The 20000-nt window shown below is 41.3% G+C and overlaps 1 protein-coding gene across 1 annotated transcript in view; it reads right to left on the reverse strand.

Annotated features, from left to right (window-relative positions):
• Positions 1 to 20000, reverse strand: part of LOC123748125 (gamma-aminobutyric acid receptor subunit beta) — a gene marked incomplete in the record, with an annotated part of 337780 nt that overhangs the window by 2374 nt on the left and 315406 nt on the right. The window contains 3 exon segments of the mRNA XM_069329940.1: positions 1 to 188; positions 2019 to 2048; positions 9447 to 9581. The exon segment at positions 1 to 188 is cut by the window's left edge and continues 2374 nt beyond it. Of these exon segments, the coding sequence (XP_069186041.1) occupies positions 24 to 188; positions 2019 to 2048; positions 9447 to 9581 (330 nt within the window).

Consider the following 20000-nt stretch of genomic DNA (forward strand, 5'->3'; position numbering starts at 1 on the left):
CTTTGTTTGTACGCCATCCGGCCTCAACCATCAGCGTTGTGAATGATGAGGTCCTCCGTGGAGTCGTCGGAGATGTGCAGGTAGATGATCCAGTACATGAGGTTGAAACACACAAAACACACGGGGAACACGATCCTAGAATACTTATCGATGTCAGAGGGTGAGCAACCGTACAGCTTGTTCAGGCCCTGTAGGAGGAACACAGGCAGAAGGTGTTAGTTGGACCTTGCTGTGGGAGACGAACGAAGGTATTAATATTAGTTTTAGGTCCTGTTTGGGAATTCGGATTTAAGGTATTAGTTCAAGCTTTATAAGGGCCATTTGGGGTAAGGTGTTTGAGTTAGTTCTTGTGCCTGTAGTGGACACGGGGGATAAGGTACTGGTTAAGATATTATAGTGACACTTAGATAAGGTATTAGACAATTCCTCTCATCAAGTTGGAGGCTGTGGGGAAATCTAAGACATTAGAAAACACCTTATGGGCTTGTGTCTTAAGCTGCTCTTGCAGCTAGCAAATAACTTGACTCAGAATTAAACTAGTGACTATAACAAAGAGTTAACTCTAACAAATATACTACTTTATAGTATAACAGATTGACGTTAGCATATCACAAATTAATGTCACCGTATATTGAATGAACACTTTGATTCCTCACTATCTTAAGATAAATATAAAACAACTATTACATAATGACATTAGGTGCACACACACACACACACACACACACACACACACATACCACACACACACACACAAACACACACACACACGCCCACAAGGCTAATTCAAGTGTTTGGATAAGCGATATATATATATATATATATATATATATATATATATATATATATATATATATATATATATATATATATATATATATATATATATATATATATATATACATACCACCAACAACACACCCACAACAAGCAGACAACACCAATTATTTACTACTCTTCAACTCTTTTGATAAAGTTAGATCCTTCATGATAATCTACTTCTGTGTTCATCTTTACTCTGCTATATCTTATCACATTAGTAGGAATGATAGTTCTAACCTAAACTGCCAATACAGAAACATATACTTTACCAAGAGGAGCCACAATCAGCGACTCGTATTGAAAGACACACTTAACAAACTACCATATATAAATAATCTATGATTATACTTTTTATAATTTGTTTCTAGATATCATATTCCTTTGTTTTTGCCACAAAAAAGTGATACTAATTAAGAATAGTCAGGGAGTGCGTTATGTGTGTCTCCTTTGAGAGTGTGGCAACACTGGCAGGTGCGTTCCAATATACGCCACTCCGAGCCCAGCTGCTGATACACTTATAATATCTTAACACTAATCAATTAAACAAACATGCTTTTTTTTATACATCTCAAAGCAAAGCTCATTCTGAAGCTTAGGAAAACAAAACAGAAATTAGCATTTACTGCAATATGAACGCCCAAGTATATATATATATACAAGAATGATATATTCTTGTATGATATATATATCATTCAAGAATACTGAGTATTTCTTCTCCAGGTTATTTGGGAATATATTTATCTCCTCTTATGGGTGTAAAATGCCTTTGAACTCTTTGGAAACACGAATGGAAATTTCTTCTCATAATATTCTTAATTACTTGCGTGTGAGAGGAGAAGCAATTTAAAAATAAAGCCTTAAGTAAATCTTAAAATCTGTTTTGTCCTCCAGAGGGCAGCAGCCGCTTCACTTTGTGGAGGCCTGAGTGAATAAACGTATGTGTGTGTGTGTGTGTGTGTGTGTGTGTGTGTGTGTGTGTGTGTGTGTGTGTGTGTGTGTGTGTGTGTGTGTGTGTGCGTGCGTGCGTACATGCGTGCGTCTGTTCTTGTGTGTGTGTGTGTGTGTGTGTGTGTACGTGCGCATGTGTGTGTGTGTGTGTGTGTGTGTGTGTGTGTGTGTGTTCCACACTCAGACAACAAAATAAAAGTAAAACAAAACTTATAAACTAGAGCAAAACAAAAGCCACATTAACATACACGATTCCTCGGCGGAAAATCATATGTCATCTGTAAGGCAACAAAGACAACAAATAAAGGCTGATTGTTACCCCAAAAAACGTCGGAAAACTGGATATGCTCTTGTGCGTTTGTAAAAAAAAAACACAGGCAAACCTATGAAATATGTCATCTACTAATCTGAAAAAAACAGGCAAACCTATATAATATATCATCCATTAACCTAAAAAAATACGTAAAACCCATGAAATATATCATCCATTAACCTAAAAAACAGGCAAGCCTATGAAATATATCATCCATTAACCTAAAAAAACAGGCAAGCTATGAAATATATCATCCATTAACCTAAAAAAACAGGCAAGCCTATGAAATATATCATCCATTAACCTAAAAAACAGCAAACCTATGAAATATATCATCCAGTAACCTAAAAAAACAGGCAAGCCTATGAAATATATCATTCATTAACCTAAAAAAATACGTAAAACCAATGAAATATATCATCCATTAACCTAAAAGAACAGGCAAACCTATGAAATATATCATCCATTAACCTAAAAAAGCAGCAAACATATGAAATATATCATCTATTAACCTAAAAAAACAGGTAAGCCTATGAAATATATCATCCATTAACATAAAAAACTGCAAACTTATGAAATATATCATCCATTAACCTAAAAAAACAGACAAACCTATGAAATATATCATCCATTAACCTAAAAAACAGCAAACCTATGAAATATGTCATCCATTAACCTAAAAAAACTGACAAACTTTTGAAATTTTGTCATCCATTAACCTAAAAAAAACAGCAAACCTATGAAATATATCATCCATTAACCAACTTCAAAAAATATTGAAACTCTTGCCTCTGAAGAAAATAAATTATCTTAAAAGCAAGACCATGTAATGTTATTGTTGAATTGTAAGGATTGTATCTGATTAAATCTGTGGGCTAAACAGCGGTTTAGCCCCAAAGATACGCAGCGCTACCAGAACGATGTGGTACTAGTACTCAAGGTATACAATGGAACATATCTTCCATGTTGAAGTGATCCTGAGGAATTACCTTACTTGCTCTAATGGTTTTGGGACATACCCAACACATGACAATAGTCTTGGGACATACCCTACACATGACAATAATCTTGGGACATTCCCTACACATGACAATAGTCTTGGGACATACCCTACACATGACAATAGGCTTGGGATATACCCTACACATGACAATAGGCTTGGGAGGTGTCATACATGGGGACATTAGTTTTGGACACTAACCCGCACCTGTGGTACACGTCTTAGATACAAATCTTACGTGTAACACCAGCTCTAAGAAATAATGTACAGGACACTAACCATCTAACTACACCAATGATCTTACCTCATCATTCTCACACAAGAGCAAAGTGATGACCGGCGGCACTATATATATATATATATATATATATATATATATATATATATATATATATATATATATATATATATATATATATATATATATATATATGTCGTACCTAGTAGCCAGAACTCACTTCTCAGCCTACTATTCAAGGCCCGATTTGCCTAATAAGCCAAGTTTTCCTGAATTAATATATTTACTATAATTTTTTTCTTATGAAATGATAAAGCAACCCTTTTCTCTATGTATGAGGTCAATTTTTATTTATTGGAGTTAAAATTAACGTAGATATATGACCGAACCTAACCAACCCTACCTAACCTAACCTAACCTATATATATAGGTAAGGTTAGGTTAGGTAGCCAAAAAAAGCTAGGTTAGGTTAGGTTAGGTAGGTTAGGTAGACGAAAAAACATTAATTCATGAAAACTTGGCTTATTAGGCAAATCGGGCCTTGCATAGTAGGCTGAGAAGTGAGTTCTGGCTACTAGGTACGACATATATATATATATATATATATATATATATATATATATATATATATATATATACAAAATATACAAAGTGAATGTATATGATTTATGTATCACTAAAGAGGCTGCAAGGGAACTGTCATGCATAATGTACCATGAAATTCAAGAGCGTAATGCAATGGGATCGTGCCTGGGGGTGTCCAGGGATGAGAGTTCGAGCCCACTACATAACCTAAATATTTTCTGATCATGCCTAATAACAAAGATAATCTAAGCATTATAATCTCTTTATAATCCTAACTTAAATAAAAGAGGCATGCGTCTAAATGCTAACGGGCGATTAGGTATATAAAGAAATATTATTCTATAGACTGAAACAAATTTGCAAATTATTTTAATCTGATAAGGAAAATAATGGCATTCGAGATTCATCCAAATAAGGCAAATGCTTAATTTGTTTAATTAATCAATAAAACAGATTGAAAACAATCTTTTTACCGAAGACGACGAAGAAAATCCTTTCCATAAGACAAACTGGCCATGCAGCTAAAAATTGGCTTAATAGAATATTCTTCAGGCTTTTCAGTGGTCATTATACATATATATATGTATATATATATATATATATATATATATATATATATATATATATATATATATATATATATATATATATATATATATATATATATATATATATATATATATGTGTGACCTCAATCGGTGGATTAATGTTCTAGGCAGCAGCAGCTTCATATTGTGTGCATCTAAACTCTTCAATAATACTTGACACTGAAGCAAGAAAAGGCAGCTAAAAATGTATACACACACAAACATATATATATATATATATATATATATATATATACATATATAAATATATATATATATATATATATATATATATATATATATATATATATATATATATATATATATATATATATACATATATATATATAGCTGCAGTACAAGGAAGCACACAGGGACAAATTAGGAAGACTATTCACCCGCGCCAAGTGCCTGGTGGTCGTGCGCTGGTTGTAAATATTAATGTATTCTCTCCTGAGCGCTAGAAGAGCTTTTTCTTCCCGAGTGCCAGGGGAATTGTGTATATATTTAAAGTAACTTGTGATATATATACATATATATATATATATATATATATATATATATATATATATATATATATATGTATATCAGGAGTTTTACTTTACGATGTCAAGTGATGTGTGTGTGTGTGTGTGTGTGCCTCTTGGTGTATATACACTAAGTGTTGACTTCAGTGGTGGACTATGTCCAGGACTAAAGTGTTCTTGCTGGCTGGTCAATACGATAAAATCCCCCCCCCCCCCATTACCCTTCCATAGGTTGATAAGCCAAACATCAAACCAACTCGGCCTTTTTCCCATGTCTGTTCAAGCAAACTTTTCATTTTTACAAACGGAAGCCTACGTTTAAACTTACATTTACAGGAGATGACTGCCTAAGGTGACACGGGGATTAGATAGGCGTGACTTGTAACATTTGAGGCCCATCCTTGCCTATCGTTATAAGCCTGACAGTATTATGCCTGGATGTGTGTCTCTCTCAACATTACTAACTCCTTTCTCGTTATCACGAACGGCAAGAATGATCTATCACCATTACTGATTATCTCCATTGCTCACCATCGCCTCTACTCATCATCACCACGAAGTCTCTCCATCACCAAGACTCGCCATCACCACTAATGATCACCACCAGCATCACGGCCTCACATATACAAGAGTTCCCTAAAAGAATATATAATCTAACACATTTTTCACCACAAGGCTAAAACGAGGAGAATAACTTTGCCAACTGCAAAGTACAGCATCTCCACTCTTGGCTTCTGTGCAGCGCATTTATCTAAAACATTAGAATATTTTTATGCAATAAACATGTGGGTTGCAAGATATTCATCACATATTAACCCTTTACGTGCATTTAACATCTGTGAGCAGTTCGTATAGATTAGGATCTAAGAACGACTATTGTCAATGGGCGGTTTGGGCATTTGGGTTCAAACGCTCCCACTTCAGAGACCGGACCCAGCATTCATGAACCACTTGTGAAACCTTTACATCATTCCACAATCATGGCGGCTTTGTTAACATTTATTAAGCAGTTTTCGAGCTTCGAAACTTCACATCCCGTGAATAGTACTGTTACCGGGAACCTCTTTGTGCTTCTGAGTTAATAAACTGTTTAATAATTGTAAACAAAGCCGCCACGATTGAGGAAAGACCTACAGGGGTAATAAGTCAGTGGCGGAAATGCTTGACGAACCCTATACATCTTCGCACGATCATGGAGGCTCAGGTTGAAGAGAATCGATGCACTACAAGGTTTCCAATAACAACATTAACTTAAGGACTAGAACGACCTCGCAGTGTTTCCGATCTCGAAAACTGTTTACTAAATACAAAGCAGCCATGATCGAGGAGAGACGTGCAGGTCTGGCAACTGGACATGTAAATGCGTGATGAATTATGACCCATCAGCTGTTGTTTGACCTTTTGCTGTCAACCGGCAGAGGTCTCTGGGATAGCGTAACCAAGTGATGAAGTTGCTAGTCTCTCAGTGCTCACAAGACCACTGTGAGGAGAGTATGTGGTCTGCCCTCCGCTTACCAATTCTACAAATCCTAGCCTCAGACTTTTAAGAAACACGATATTTAATATATATTTGAGTTTAATTATTTTTTTATGACAACAGAGTCTCTCCCTAAATAAATATAGAGAGGAAGAGTAGCATCAACATATTATGACGATGTAAGGGAGGCTCAAGAGGGTGTGGTCTGGACAAGAGACACATTGTCTCACCTTTACAGACACAAAGAAAACTAAATTGTATTTCGTAATGCTCATGGATCTTCATCTTTTTATTTAAATAAATAATTTTGGAACTTCTTTTTTTTTTTTGGGGGGTGGGAGTGGTGTGGATCGGGGTAAACTCGTTTTGGATATCTTCCTACACTAAAGAAATAACAATTACGAATTTGTTCGTTATATTTCCATATATTTTTTTTGTTCTTCATTGAATTACAGGCAGCATTTTCCTTTCTCATTTTCCCCCAAACAATTTATGTTAACTAATATTTTTTTTGCCTCATTTTCTGCAGTCTCTGTCTTATTTACAACACCTTCATAAGGAAAAACTACTTCAATATTTTTTTTATTTACTCTGTAAATATTTATAGATATTTATATAAATATCTATAAATATTTTTTATTTACTGTATAAATCAAAATGGGCTTCCAGGGGCTTTAACCTCATTTTTTACATCACTACATCCACACTATAATACATGAAATATTATATTCTTTTCTTCCGAAATTCCCATATTTTTCTCTAAAAAATTAAATTATAAATTGTTAAAATTTGTCTGATGAAAAAGTTCTGCACTAGAGAGTGGATCCCAGATTCATTAATCAGCCAAAAAGGTTATGAACGAAGAAGATAATGCCATTCAAGTCAGTATCGAACTCCCACTTTCATTTACATTTTAACAAACACTTCTGTCATATTATCATGTATTCAAACCAAGAAAATATACACCATGGGGTATACTTAGATTATAATGCACTTAGAGTATGCTTAATCACCTGAGAGTGCACCAGAGCGTCCAGGTATCAAAGTGTGAATATATAAACATATATATATATATATATATATATATATATATATATATATATATATATATATATATATATATATATATATATATTAGGGGAGCCCTGGAGGATATACCTTCTGCTCCAGGCTGGAGGAGCTGTGCTGCTGGACCTGCTGATTAACAGTGACGGTGGAGGGTTGTGATGGTGAGGGGTTGTGATGGTGAGGTGTTGCGATTGTGAGGGTTGTGATGGTGAGGTGTTGTGATGGTGAGGTGTTGTGATGGTGAGGCGTTGTGATGGTGAGGGTTGTGATGGTGAGGGGTTGTGATGGTGAAGGGTTATGATTGTGAGGGTTGTAATGGTGAGGGGTTATGATTGTGAGGGTTGTGATGGTGAGGGGTTGTGATGGTGAGTTGTGATGGTGAGGAGTTGTGATTGTGAGGGTTGTGATGATGAAGAGTTGTGATGGTGAGGGGTTGTGATGATGAGGGGTTGTGATGGTGAAGTGTTGTGATGGTGAGGTGTTGTGATTGCGAGGGTTGTGATGGTGAGGGGTTGTGATGGTGAGGTGTTGTGATGGTGAGGTGTTATGATTGCGAGGGTTGTGATGGTGAGGGGTTGTGAGGGTGAGGGGTTGTGATGGTGAGTTGTGATTGTGAGGGTTGTGATGGTGAAGGATTGTGATGGTGAGAGGTTGTGATAGCGAGGGGTTGTGATGGTGAGGGGTTGTGATGGTGAGGGGTTGTGATGGTGAGGTGTTGTGATGGTGAGGTGTTGTGATGTTGAGGTGTTGTGATGGTGAGGGGTTGTAATGGTGAGGGTTGTGATGGTGAAGGTTGTGATGGTGAGGTGTTGTGATGGTGAGGGATTGTGATGTTGAGGGTTGTGATGGTGAGGGGTTGTGATGGTGTAGGGTTGTGATGGTAAGGTGTTGTGATGGTGAGGTGTTGTGATGGTGAGGGTTGTGATGGTAAGGGGTTGTGATGGGGAGGGGTTGTGATGGTGAGGTGTTGTGATGGTGAGGGGTTGTGATGGTGAGGTGTTGTGATGGTGAGGGGTTGTGATGGTGAGGTGTTGTGGTGAAGGTTGTGTTGGTGAGGTGCTGTGATGGTGAGGGGTTGTGATGGTGAGGGGTTGTGATGGTGAAGTGTTGTGATGGTGAGGGGTTGTGATGGTGTGCGGTTGTGATGGTGTGGGGTTGTGATGGTGAGGTGTTGTGATGGTGAGGTGTTGTGATGGTGAGGTGTTGTGATGGTAAGGTGTTGTGATGGTGAGGGGTTGTGATGGTGAGGTGTTGTGATGGTTAGGGGTTGTGATGGTGAGGGCTGTAATGGTGAGGTGTTGTGATGGTGAGGGCTGTAATGGTGAGGGGTTGTGATGGCGAGGGGTTGTGATGGTGAGGTGTTGTGATGGTTAGGGGTTGTAATGGCGAGGACTGTAATGGCGAGGAGGTTTGATGGTGAGGATCTGTGACGATAACCTTATATGATATCAGATGGTGTTGGACTGTTGAATAATGGTGACGTACACTGGAAGAATAGCAATGAGAATGGTGAGTGAAATGGGACTGGATGGTGATGTGCAGTGAAGGTGGATGAAGGGACGACGAACGATGACAAACAGACGCCAACGGAGAGTTTACCTGGTGCTGAAGAAGATAATGAAGACCAACAAAGAATAATTACGGAACACGGAACACTGACGTAACGAAAGCGAGCAGAAACGGAACCAACACATGGGAGGGTTTAAGAAGCCAAACGGGTTTGACAAGCTAGCATGATATGTTTGGGAAAAGGTAGGGAAATGGGGATTAAGAAGGATTTGGAAGGGAAAGAGGGATGGGGAGGGCGCAAGGAGCGTTTAGGAGGCGTTAGGGGCGGCGCTAGGGGATCCCGTAGGTAAGGGCTAGGGGGCGGCACTGTACCTTGTTGATATCCTTGTGCGGTAACAAGTTGGCGATGGGCGGCGGAGCCTCTTCATCTGCACGGCCATTGATGGTGTTTTCAAGAGTACCTCCTTTGGAGTGAGCCTTCGGATCGTGCAGCTTGTACCGAACCTCCTGGAACAATGCCAGACTTACGACCGGGCCGGGGACAAGGAATGGTACAGTGAGGGGGTGTAGCGCTGTACCGCCAGTGTGTACGCGGTACAGTGGTAGTGGCGGAGGGTTGTACCGCTCGTGTATATATGCGGTACTGTGAGGGTGTCGGGGAATTATACCCCCTAAGTGCGGGCTAGATGCGGTTCAGTGATGAATTCGGGGATCTGTACCGCCTATGTAAACACGGTACAGTGGTGGTGGTGTGGCACTGTGCTGATTGTGAGCACGTGAAACAGTATATACACTGCAGGCGCAAAAGCGCAGTTAAATCAAGAGAATACATGCCACTGTGCACCAGTTACAACCTGCCTCCTGCGCTAACACGCACCACAAAACAATCAACAGTTAGTAAGTAATTATCAAAAGAGGCAACAATCAACAGTGACTATGGGTATTCAGTGAACACACCCCACACACACAGACGGCCTACACAGCTATCGTGCCAATGCAGTGTCGGGGAAACTGAATTACATGTGCAGTGTAAACAAGTACATAACCTATACATAGCACTAGAACCACGGTCAGGTAATGTTGTCACGCTCTGTTGGGGAAAGTGTATTTCCAGGTTGTAATGTGACGATGTGAGAACTACAATAGTGGACAGTCAGTCGTGGGAGAGAGGCCTATGTAGAAGACGTGTTTGATCTTCCGCCTGCGAGTTACACATACACATAAATATATAAGAAAAAGCAACAACTATAAAAGACTAGGGTTGGAAGAATTTTTGTCCTGATAATAGAACTGAAGAATATATATATATATATATATATATATATATATATATATATATATATATATATATATATATATATATATATATATATATATATATATATACATACATTGATCAACCCGTCCTAAGGGCTGAGATATCCTTCACATAATCACTTCAAAACCACTACATATTTAGTGCTATTGTTTATCCATGGTATGGTTAGGTCAAGGTTTGGTTAAGTTAGATTAGGTTTGGTTAGGTTAGGTTAGGTTAGGTTTGGTTAAAGCAGTGTATTATTCTCAAACATGTAAAATAGGAAATTCAAAAACTATTTGAGCATTTCCTACGAATTTGAGATTAAAAAAAAAAGTCTGCCTCAGAACTTTAAAAATAAAACAAGTTTACCATACACGTTATATAATTTAAACACGGAATTTTTAATACAATAAAGTTACAACTTGAGAATATACTCTGTTTAAGACAAATATTCATTCCCCTGTTCACCAGTAGACTAATATTGAAACCGTAATAGACTTTCAGACCATCATAAATATTTAGATAACTCTCCAGGTGGTCAGAGAGGGTGGTTGGTGTCTCGACCTAATAACTTTAGCCTGAGAACGTCTCTCTTGTAGACATATGTTGTTCAGAATGACAGGAGGCCAAGATCAATATTCTAACACAAATCCTCACTATTTTCCCTCACTTCAGAAAGAGGTTGAAAAATTAACTCTTTTAAGTTCATCAGTTTAATTATATCCTGATTTTTCGTTGACCGTTGTCAACATTTTCAAAGGTCGAGTACAACTGGCAGCAATTTTCAAAACAGACGAGTATATAACTAGGAATGAGGTGACGCACCTCACTATGGACTAATACACCCACTGCTGCTCACCAATCTCTTATGTTTCAATGAAGGCCGAGACGGTATGAGGGATGTTTCATCTTGGTTTAGAAGCTGTTTGTTGATAGTTGGCTGGGTATGTTTGATGCATAGTGCCTCGCCAGTGTCCACTCTTCTGTTGTGACTGCATTTGTTGATCATTTTAGTGCTGTACCACAGATATCTCTGGTTAAGTGTGGAGACTGTATGTTTTATGATAGGGGGCCTAGCTGTTTGTGCATTGTCAGCGCCTTGAAAGAGATGTTTTTGCCTTGCCTGTATAATGACATCGTTGGGGCTGACAGTTTCCAAGTGGGCGTGTGAAGGCATAGACGATATTCGTCTCTCTCAAGGGTGCTTGGCGAGAGGGAAACTTTTCATGGGGAACTTGGCAGTCATCTTGCTCTGTTAATATATTAACCCCTTACCGACGCAACCAGGGGACTGAATTAATATTATACTGAGGAAGAAGATTGCCAACTTACTTATGAAAAACTCTCCTGACACCAAACAAAACACCTTGAAAGAGACGAATATCGTCTGTCTTCACATGACCACTTAGAAAATGTCCGCCCCAACATTCTCAGTTTAGAGGCAAGAAAACAGCCACTCTTTCAAGGTGCCTGACACAGTCCGTCCCCAACGTCAAGAAACTGTCGTACTAAAGTGCCCTTATCCTAACCTACCAGAGAACCCAAAACAGAAAACGGGATAGTGTGTCAATTTTGCCAGCCGCTACAATTTTCTGGTACGACGATTTTTGGCTTTAGGCACAGTATACGTCAAGATGCGACTTGCTATTACCTGGTTGATACCTGGTTGATGGGGTTCTGGGAGTTCTTCTACTCCCCAAGCCCGGCCCGAGGCCAGGCTCGACTTGTGAGAGTTTGGTCCACCAGGCTGTTGCTTGGAGCGGCCCGCAGGCCCACATACCCACCACAGCCCGGTTGGTCCGGCAATCCTTGGAGGAATAAATCTAGTTTCCTCTTGAAAATGTCCACGGTTGTTCCGGCAATATTTCTTATGCTTGCTGGGAGGACGTTGAACAACCGAGGCCGGGCTGTCTGACTATTCAGAAACATTAAGGCCCAAGTATCAATGAACACACAGTCTCCACACACACAACCAGATCATCACCAGAGATATCCTGATGAACAACACTAAAATAATCGACAGACACAGGGACAAAAGACGATTCGACATTGACGATGCACAACACATCAAACATACCCAACCAACTACCACCCAGGTTACACTCTGGGTAACCAGCTTATGTGCCCAGGTTACACTCTGCCAGGTTACACAAGGCAAAGACAGCAAAGCCCTGTCAATGAACACAGTCTCTATACGCAATCAGCTCGTCACCAGAGATATCCTGACAGACAAGGATAAGTGTTGACAAGGGGTCAATGAAACGCATCTCGTAGTCTCAGGTCACAATAACACTGGAAAATGAACTTTGGAGAGTTAATTTTTCAACTTCCTTCTCATGTGAAGAAAGATTCGTGGTAGAATCACTGCCATGTTATACGAAAGCGCTCAGGCACAAATTCTTGAGATTGAAGGTTTGACGTGAGCAAGTGAGGTAGGGATGCGGACGCTGTGAGGGGTGGAGATAGAAGTGAGTGATGGTTGTCGTTCATGGCTAGTGCGACGGACGACACTGGTTGTCGTGCATGGATGTTGGGGGGGGGGGACGCGATTGGTTGTCGGGCATGATGTTGGGGGACTACGCGACTGGTTGTCGTGCATGATGTTGGGGGACTACGCGACTGGATGTCGTGCATGATGTTGGGGGGACGCGATTAGTTGTCGTGCATGATGTTGGGGGGACGCCACTGGTTGTCGTGCATGATGTTGGGGGGACGCGACTGGTTGTCGTGCATGATGTTGGAGGGGGGGACGCGACTGGTTGTCGTGCATGATGTTGGGGGACGCGACTTTTTGTCGTGCATGATGTTGGGGGACGCGACTGGTTGTCGTGCATGATGTTGGAGGGGGGGACGCGACTGGTTGTCGTGCATGATGTTGGTGGACGCGACTGGTTGTCGTGCATGATGTTGGGGGGACGCCACTGGTTGTCGTGCATGGATGTTGGGAAGGGGGAAGGGAGAGGGGGCAACAATGGTTGTCATGCATGAAGAAGAAATAACCATTAATGAATCTCTTATTATTAACATCACTTAACTTTTTCAGGACGATGTGCTAGTTATGGACGCCTGTTGCTCACTCAACAGGACTTTATTTTGGTTATGGACGCCTGTTGCTCACTCAACAGGACTTTATTTTGGTTATGGACGCCTGTTGCTCACTCAACAGGACTTTATATTGATTACGAACGCCTGTTGTTCACTAAACAGGACTTTATATTGGTTACGGACGCCTGTTGTTCACTAAACAGGACTTTATATTGGTTACGGACACCTGTTACTCACTAAACTGGACTTTATATGGGTTACGGACGCCTGTTGCTCACTAAACTGAACTTTATATTGGTTATTGACGCCTGTTGCTCACTCAACAGGACTTTATATTGGTTATGGAAGCCTGTTGCTCACTCAACAGGACTTTATATTGGTTATGGACGCCTGTTGCTCACTCAACAGGACTTTATATTGGTTATGGACACCTGTTGCTCACTAAACAGGACTTTATATTGGTTATGGACACCTGTTGCTCACTAAACAGGACTTTATATGTGTTACGGACGCCTGTTGCTCATTCAACAAACCACAAATTCGCCAAGGACGCCTTTTGCGAAATCAACAGCACACAACGTTCCCGATGGATGCCGTTTCTCCATCAATAGTTCGTAATGTTTGCCTGTTGCTCACTCAACAGGAGTCAATACAGTACAGGAGTGTGTCAACGGACCTTTCTTTTCACCTGTGAGGCTCGGGTAATATATTATTTTTCCCCTGCGCTTTGGGTTACGTGTTCCGTACACAAATAGAATTATGCTGGGGATAATGTTTAGATAATATGAATAATAACAACATTGTTATTATTTATAATGATAATCAGCGGTGGTCTAGTGGTAGAGTACGCGACTGGCAATACTGGGGATCACGGGTTCGCGTCCACCTCATAGCCTAAACGGATTTTTTTTTTATTAATAATAATGTTATCATAAATAAGATGAGAATCTTTTATCTTAAGTTCAAACTTGGTATCACTTTCTTGATGACTGTTTTGCATGCGTTTAGACAACATTATATTTACCAAGATGAAACTCAGTGGTGGTGCCATGAAAACAATGATAGAACCATGAAAACAATGATAGAACCATGAAAACAATGTTGATACCATGAAAATATTATTGCAACATGCAAACATAGCTTCTTTATTTGTTAAATCAACCACGGAATATGTCAAGAGGGGGGGGGGGGGGGGGGTGACGCTCCTTGGTACATTCTGTGCACCTCTGGGGGGGGGGGGGTGAGGCACCTTGGTACATTCTGTGCACCTCTGGGGGGGGGGGTGAGGCTCCTTGGTACATTCTGTGCACCTCTGGGGGGGGGGGGGTGAGGCACCTTGGTACATTCTGTGCACCTCTGGGGGGGGGGGGGTGAGGCTCCTTGGTACATTCTGTGCACCTCTGGGGGGGGGGGGGGGTGAGGCTCCTTGGTACATTCTGTGCACCTCTGGGGGGGGGGGGATGTGAGGCTCCTTGATACACTATAAAACAAGGCGTGAGTCGACAGTTCAATTCAACAGCACTTCCTCTACGAAGTGAACTCCAGACAGCATCAAATATGTCAACACGTCCTCTAAAAGTGACTTATGGCAACTATTGATGGAACGTACAAAAATTAACTTTCCAAAAAGTTACGCGTTTTGTACTCTTTGAATACCTTAACGGGAGTAAATTACAGGAACAGTAAATATAGACAACCTAACTTAACCTCTCCTAGGTGTAGATAAGCAATCCTGTCACGATCTTTAACTGCATAGACAAATGTTCTAGAAATCAATATCTAAATGAAATTCCTGCGCATTTTGATTTTGTAAAACTAATTTGACTATGCACTATAATTACCCTTTAAAGATCTCCCTCGTGAAAGCCATTGAGTTTGTTGATATCATAATTTACATAATTATATATTCCGCCTATGTAAACACGGTACAGTGGTGGTGGTGTGGAACTGTGCTGATTGTGTACACGTGAAGCAGTATATACACCATGCAGTGTATATACTGTTATACACCATGCAGTGCATATACTATTCAGTTAACACTGCATGGATTTTATAATATAAATATTATATTTATATTATTATCATAAAAAATGTTGTATTTAATAATTATCACTCTTCCTTCTGTTCAGTCTTGAAGGAGGCCGGCCTCGGATGAAAGAGGGCTGTGACGATCTCTGTCAGGAACCCGTAGGTGCGGGACCGGGACGTCCACCTCCTGGGGCTCGTGCGGCCCAGGCTCTGCTTCAGGAGGCTGGGGTCGTTCATGTACTTAATGGGGTAGTTCTTCTCCGGCCTCGACCAAGGCGGTCTCCAGGTTTGGAGTACCTGTGCCTTCTTTCACTAACTTCGAGGTTAACTCCAGAGGTCATAGTTCCTGCGACAGCCCTGGAACCAATCTTATTAGCGTATGCCTTTCCATTTGAGACTCTCGGCGCCGTGGAGAGAGGGAGACCTGCTGCTTGTGTAACACCTTCTCCTCCGTATCAACGTACCTCTGGCTTTGCGCCCTAGAGAGGCCATTCCAGACCGACAACCAGAGCGCAACTCCATAGTCTCCTGAGACTGATGGATGCCTACTACTACTTCTTGTCATTCATATACGATGTATTTATATTTTGAAATGTCAGTAGAATTCGGTTTCCATGAGGTTGTATATAAGGAAACTCTAGATGTTCTTTAGCTGTGGTTTTAGATTGAGCTACTCGGAACAAAAAGTTCCAGGCAGCACGGGCTATGGTGAGCCCGTAGTGGACCAATATGGACTGCATGGGTTACATTGCGGAAGCACAAAGGGCTGGCATGCAAGACACAACGAGGTCAACGACATCATCAAGAGGAGCCTTGTCTCAGCTCAGTGCCCAGCGGAGAGAGAACCTCGCATCCTAGGGGTCCAAAACCCGGATTTCCCCGCACATCGCCCTGATGGCATCACCATATACTCCTGGAGGGAGGGTAGACAGTTGGTGTGGGACTACACATGTGTATCCACCCTGGCTGACACCTAAGTACACCTCGGAGCTGATCAAGCAGGTGGGGCGGCCAACCACAGGGAAACAGCAAAATCACTCAAGTACAGGCGACTGGAAGGTCAATACCTCTTTGTTCCCATAGCGTCTGAGACGCATGGCCCCTGGGGCAAGATGTGCCTTGGGATTTCTCAAGGAATTGGGCTCCAAGCTCATTGACGTCACCAGGAACCCAAGAGCTGCCAATTTTACGTTTCAGCGCCTCAGTGTGGCGATCCAGAGGGGAAACGCCTGCTGCGTCCTCGGTTCCCGTCCGAAAGCGGAGGAGCTTCAGGAGATCCATAACCTTTAAGCACTCTTTGTTTCAATCAATGTATATCTTGCAACCTTTAAATATATAATAAAGCAAAACAAATCAAAAGAAAGGTGGTATTAGGAGAAAATCACACAGAAACTGTGTTGGAGGGGACCTTAACATTCCCTCTAATGCGTTACGTCTAAGGGTCCCCTTCTTCCAACCAGAGGTGGTACTCCCTTCCCTTTTTAAATATATATATATATATATATATATATATATATATATATATATGTATATATATATATATATATATATATATATATATATATATATATATATATATATATATATATATATATACATATATATATATATATATATATATATATATATATATATACATATATATATATATATATATATATATATATATATATATATATATATATATATATATATATATATATATATATAATTCGAGTATGTATGTACAGTAAGCCAATACAGGATTGTGCATCCATCCTGTATGAATCGATGTAGACATGAATGTTTATACGCATGTTTACAGGTGTTTCATGTGTGTAATTTACGGATGTGTACCAGCAAATAAGCTCACCAGGTTCAAAATGCAAAGGCCCTTTAGATTTACAGCTGATGAGGAGTGAGGATGGAAGGGAGGGAGGGAGGGAGGTAAGAAGGGAGGGAGGGAGAAAGGGAGGAAGGATGGAAGGTAAGGAGGGAGGATGGTAGGGATGGAGGGAGGAGGGAAGAAGGAAGGCTTCAAGGGAGGGAGAATGGAGAGGAGGGAGAATGAAAGGGAAGGAGGTAGGAAGAAAGGAAGGAAGGGAGGGAGGGAGGAAGGGATTGCGGCCTCGGTTCACGTATTGACCGGGGTGGATGAGGAGTGTGGAAAGGGAAGAAGAGAGCCAGAAAGAGGGTAGAGAGAGAGAGAGAGAGAGAGAGAGAGAGAGAGAGAGAGAGAGAGAGAGAGAGAGAGAGAGAGAGAGAGAGAGAGAGAGAGAGAGAGAGAGAGAGAGAGAGAGAGAGAGAGAGAGAGAGGAGTGAGAGAGAAAATCATTACTCAAATTTAAATATAGTTTATTCCTAACGATTCAAATGAAATGAATGAGTCTCTAGGAGCAGGCCTCAGATGAGCCGAGGTAGGACAAGAATTCCTGCTTGCAGTTTCCACTAGGTACTCAACTGTTAGTCCTAATGAACCTTCGTCTTAGTTTAAAAGAAGAAGACAACTTTCAACACGAAGAGTTGATCCCAAGTCTGGTAGTCCTTGACCAAGGACCAGCAGGAGAACTCATCAAAGGTACTCAATCCCTTCGCTGGTTTTTGATCCAGAACGACAATCTCCACAACTTGACTCCAAGCACTGAGTCAAATATGCTTGAGGTGGTTATTAAACAGGGTGAGGTCCGCCTACTTCCTCAAATCACTCGACTCAGGTAAGGTGAAGGGGTTAGCCGGATACCGCGACATGTTTGTGCAGTCCAGATTGCTTTTCCCTCACATTCACCTCTGCCAACTTGGCCGGGCCCAAGAGCTATGAGATTTCATGTGGATGAAGGTAGCTGAAGCTCCGATCCTTAAACGGGTAAGTGTTGGCAACTGGAGACCAGTGTCACTGCACTCCATTACTGGCAAAATTCTCAAGACATCTTACAAGAAATGACAATTTTTTTACCGTCATCGATTACTGTGTCGTCGACAGTATGGTTTCAGGAAAGGTCGTTCAGATGTTAATCTTTAATTGAACCTCTCCACTAAGTGGCACCAGTGACTGGAATACTCCAAGGTCGGCCGTGTTCTTACACTAGTCATTGCAGGTGCTTTATTTTTTTGAACCCGGTATAGCGCCTTGGTTTACAAACAAAGCTTCAATCATTAGGTATTTCTGGCCCGATCTTCTCGCTAATAAAGAACTGACTCTGAAGGTCTCAATGGAGGACATTCTGATAGTTATTCAATTGGCAGCAGCGTCCCACAGGGTATTGTGCATCGTCCCTGGAATCGGGGATGGGGCATCGTTATGGAATGTGTACTTAAACGATCTACTACACTTATCCATGCGGCTCTTCCCTACTGATGACTGCACTCTAACCTTTACATATGCAAGAGAGGAAATGACAACTGCAACCTGGTCATTAATCAGAGACATGTAACAATATCTACCTGGCATAGGCGACGGCTGGTCACATTTGCAACTGAAAACACAAACAATGATGATGATAAGGAGAGAGAGAGAGAGAGAGAGAGAGAAAGAGAGAGAGAGAGAGAGAGAGAGAGAGAGAGAGAGAGAGAGAGAGAGAGAGAGAGAGAGAGAGAGAGAGAGAGAGAGAGAGAGAGAGAGAGAGAGAGAGAGAGAGAGAGAGAGAGAGAGAGAGAGAGAGAGAGAGAGAGAGAGAGAGAGAGAGAGAGAGAGAGAGAGAGAGAGAGAGAGAGAGAGAGAGAGAGAGAGAGAGAGAGAGACGTAGCTGGTCATTTCCTCTGCATTGCTACATAGAGCTCACCAAATACCCTAAAAGAACATTCCATCAAGCAATATACACAAAACGAGGAATAAACAATGCATGTGACCTGACCCTGACCTCACGCTGACCTCTGGTATTTTTCCTCACTCACTTAAAACTGCACTGTGCACAAGCTCTTCCACTCAAGCATCTCTTTACAAACTGTTCACACTGATCCCTGAATTTAACTGTATAACCACCTCCATAACGCTTAATTAACCCTAGCACTCAAACGACCTAAAAACCCCACCCGCCCACCACACCGCCATACACACACCGCCCACCACACCGCCCCACACACACCGCCCACCCCACCGCCCCAAACACACCGCCCACCACACTGCCCACACACACCACCCAAACACCGCCCACACACACCACCCACCACACCGCCCCACACACACCGCCCACCACACCGCCCCACACACACCGCCCCACACACACCGCCCACCACACCGCCCACACACACCGCCCACACACCGCCCACCGGCACTCTGAAATTTTCCCCAAAGGGAATTAAATGACGCAACGCCCTTCAACCGCTACGTACATGAACACCTTTAAGACTTCTCGAACCACCTTCTAGAGTTCCAGAACTCCTTACCAGATACCCACAACCACTCTTTAGACTTTCAGAACCATTTTCCGAACTTTTAGAACCACCTTCCAGACCCCTCCTTCACGCTTTAAGAACTTCCTAGGAAACTTTCAGCCCCATCATTCAGACTTCCAGAACTACCTTCCAGAGCATTTACGACTTCTAATACCTATAGAACCCTTTATCAAAGTTCCGTA

Source organism: Procambarus clarkii, chromosome 23 (assembly GCF_040958095.1).
Source record: "Procambarus clarkii isolate CNS0578487 chromosome 23, FALCON_Pclarkii_2.0, whole genome shotgun sequence".
Lineage (NCBI taxonomy): Eukaryota > Metazoa > Arthropoda > Malacostraca > Decapoda > Cambaridae > Procambarus > Procambarus clarkii.